We start from the raw sequence: 2151 nt of genomic DNA on the forward strand, positions 1-2151 counted from the left end.
AAAATTGACCCTTCAGAAGTACAAATTTTCATACCTGTGTTTCTTAATCTTTGCAAGTTAATAGTGTAAAGACACTGATAAATTCGACATAACTTACTATAGAGAAGGTCACTGGATTGCATTACAGGCTAAATTCATGTACTCTTGTAATAAAACTACACTAAAGCATGTGAACTATTCATATCATATAGGGTAGAGCTTGCTTATTGGGGATTGTAAATAGAATTTCCTGGAGAGCATATTCATAAAAGAGAGAGCAGGCCTGTGACTCAAATGGGGAGATTTCAGAAGTTTTCCTCCACACTTATTAGATCAGTAATTATTTGCTTCACAGAAAAATGATGAATATTAATTATAATTATCTCTAACCCTTCATTTTCAAAAATTCTAACAATTCCTATTTTGTTCCATGTTTTGAATTCTACATGCCTTCTTTCTCAGACTCTTGCTCACTCAATGTATTTGTCAATATTTTTCTTTTATATCTATCATCTACATGTATGTGTATGTGTAACAGTCACCTTACTTTCCATTTCTTTGGTTTCTCACACTATGCACGTTGACGTGTATTTTGTCTTCAGAGAAATTGGGATACTTCTAACATCTGTTCTGGGTTATGCTCTAAAGTCTATTCTATGTTTATATATTTCCTTGCAATGCATTTGGTGTTTTCAGACTCTGTGTGTCTCTTTGTAACAAGACAACTTATTACACTATTTTGCATACTTTTTCTCTGTCATTTCTCTATGTTAAAAAATCAGTGTCAAAGTGCTCATTTTACTTAGTTTGTTATATTTTTATGATTATGATCTGACTTTCTTTCCCACAGGAACAAAATAAGAATGACCAAGAATGGTGACTCACAATTAAGCAATGAAAGGAACAAATGCTAGCACTCTGGCAGGTTTCATCCTACTGGGCTTTTCTGACCAGCCCCACCTGGAGATGGTTCTCCTTCTTGTCGTCTCTATCATATACATTCTGACACTGATGGGGAACACAGCGATCATACTGGTCTCATACTTTAACTCCAAACTCCACACACCCATGTATTTCTTCCTCTCCAATCTCTCCTTCCTGGACCTCTGTTTCACCACCAGTGTTGTCCCACAAATGCTTTGGAATCTCAAGGGGCCTGACAAGACCATTAGCTACACTGGCTGTGTGATCCAGATGTATGTTGCTTTGGGGCTGGGCTCCACGGAGTGTGTCCTGCTGACTGTTATGGCCTATGACCGCTTCAATGCCATCTGTCGACCCCTCCACTATGGAGTGATCATGCACCCAAAGCTCCTCCAGCAACTAGCAGCTCTGGCCTGGATCAGTGGCTTTGTGGAGTCCATGGTTCAGACCATCCTTGTTTTCCAGTTGCCCCTCTGCAGCCATCACATGGTGGATGACCTCATGTGGGAGGAGCCTGCCCTGATTAAGATTGCCTGTGTGAACACAACTTTCCTGGAAAATGAGCTCTTCATAGCTCTTTTTCTGTATGTGGTGATACCTCTGGGGCTTATTCTGGCCTCCTATGGCTGCATTGTTAGGAGTGTGCTGAAGATAAAATCCACTGAAGGCAGGAGGAAAGCATTTGGGACTTGTGGGTCCCACCTAATTGTTGTGGTTTTGTTTTTTGGGACAATAATTTCTGTCTACATCCAACCCAAGAACAAATACACACAAAATTACAGCAAATTCCTCTCCCTCTTCTACACTGTAGTGACACCCTCACTTAATCCTTTGATCTACACCTTGAGAAATAAAGAAGTTAAGTGGGCACTAAGCAGGTTAGTGGGAAGAGATTCAAGCTAAGGAGAAACCTGAGCCATCCTCATACAGTCCTTCAGATACTGGGAACTTTTAACATCATCTATTTCTGGTTTTTCCTTTCACTTATGAGGATCACAGCTAAATTTCCTGAATAAAATGGTGTGAAATTTTCTTTCAATGACATCTTGAAGTTACCAATTTTAAATTCTTCTTATTCTCTTCTCAGAAATGTTGTGTCTCTATTTTGTAAAGATTCTATGAATAAATAAATATTTATATTATGTGCACATGTATTGTATTATGCTTTCATAAGTCTGGAGTTAGTGCTTTAGTGATTAACTAGTGACAGATACTCATTAATGATAATGATACTGTTATGACAGATCT

The 2151-nt window shown here is 38.5% G+C and overlaps 1 protein-coding gene across 1 annotated transcript; it reads left to right on the forward strand.

Annotated features, from left to right (window-relative positions):
* The first annotated feature begins 873 nt into the window (after positions 1-873).
* On the forward strand, positions 874-1806 carry LOC104982892 (olfactory receptor 2G6-like). The gene has a single exon (XM_010832327.1). The coding sequence runs from the start codon at positions 874-876 to the stop codon at positions 1804-1806; it is 933 nt and encodes a 310-aa protein (XP_010830629.1).
* Positions 1807-2151: the final 345 nt, after the last annotated feature.

This window comes from Bison bison, unplaced genomic scaffold, assembly GCF_000754665.1.
Source record: "Bison bison bison isolate TAMUID 2011002044 unplaced genomic scaffold, Bison_UMD1.0 scf7180017860826, whole genome shotgun sequence".
NCBI classification, from domain to species: domain Eukaryota; kingdom Metazoa; phylum Chordata; class Mammalia; order Artiodactyla; family Bovidae; genus Bison; species Bison bison.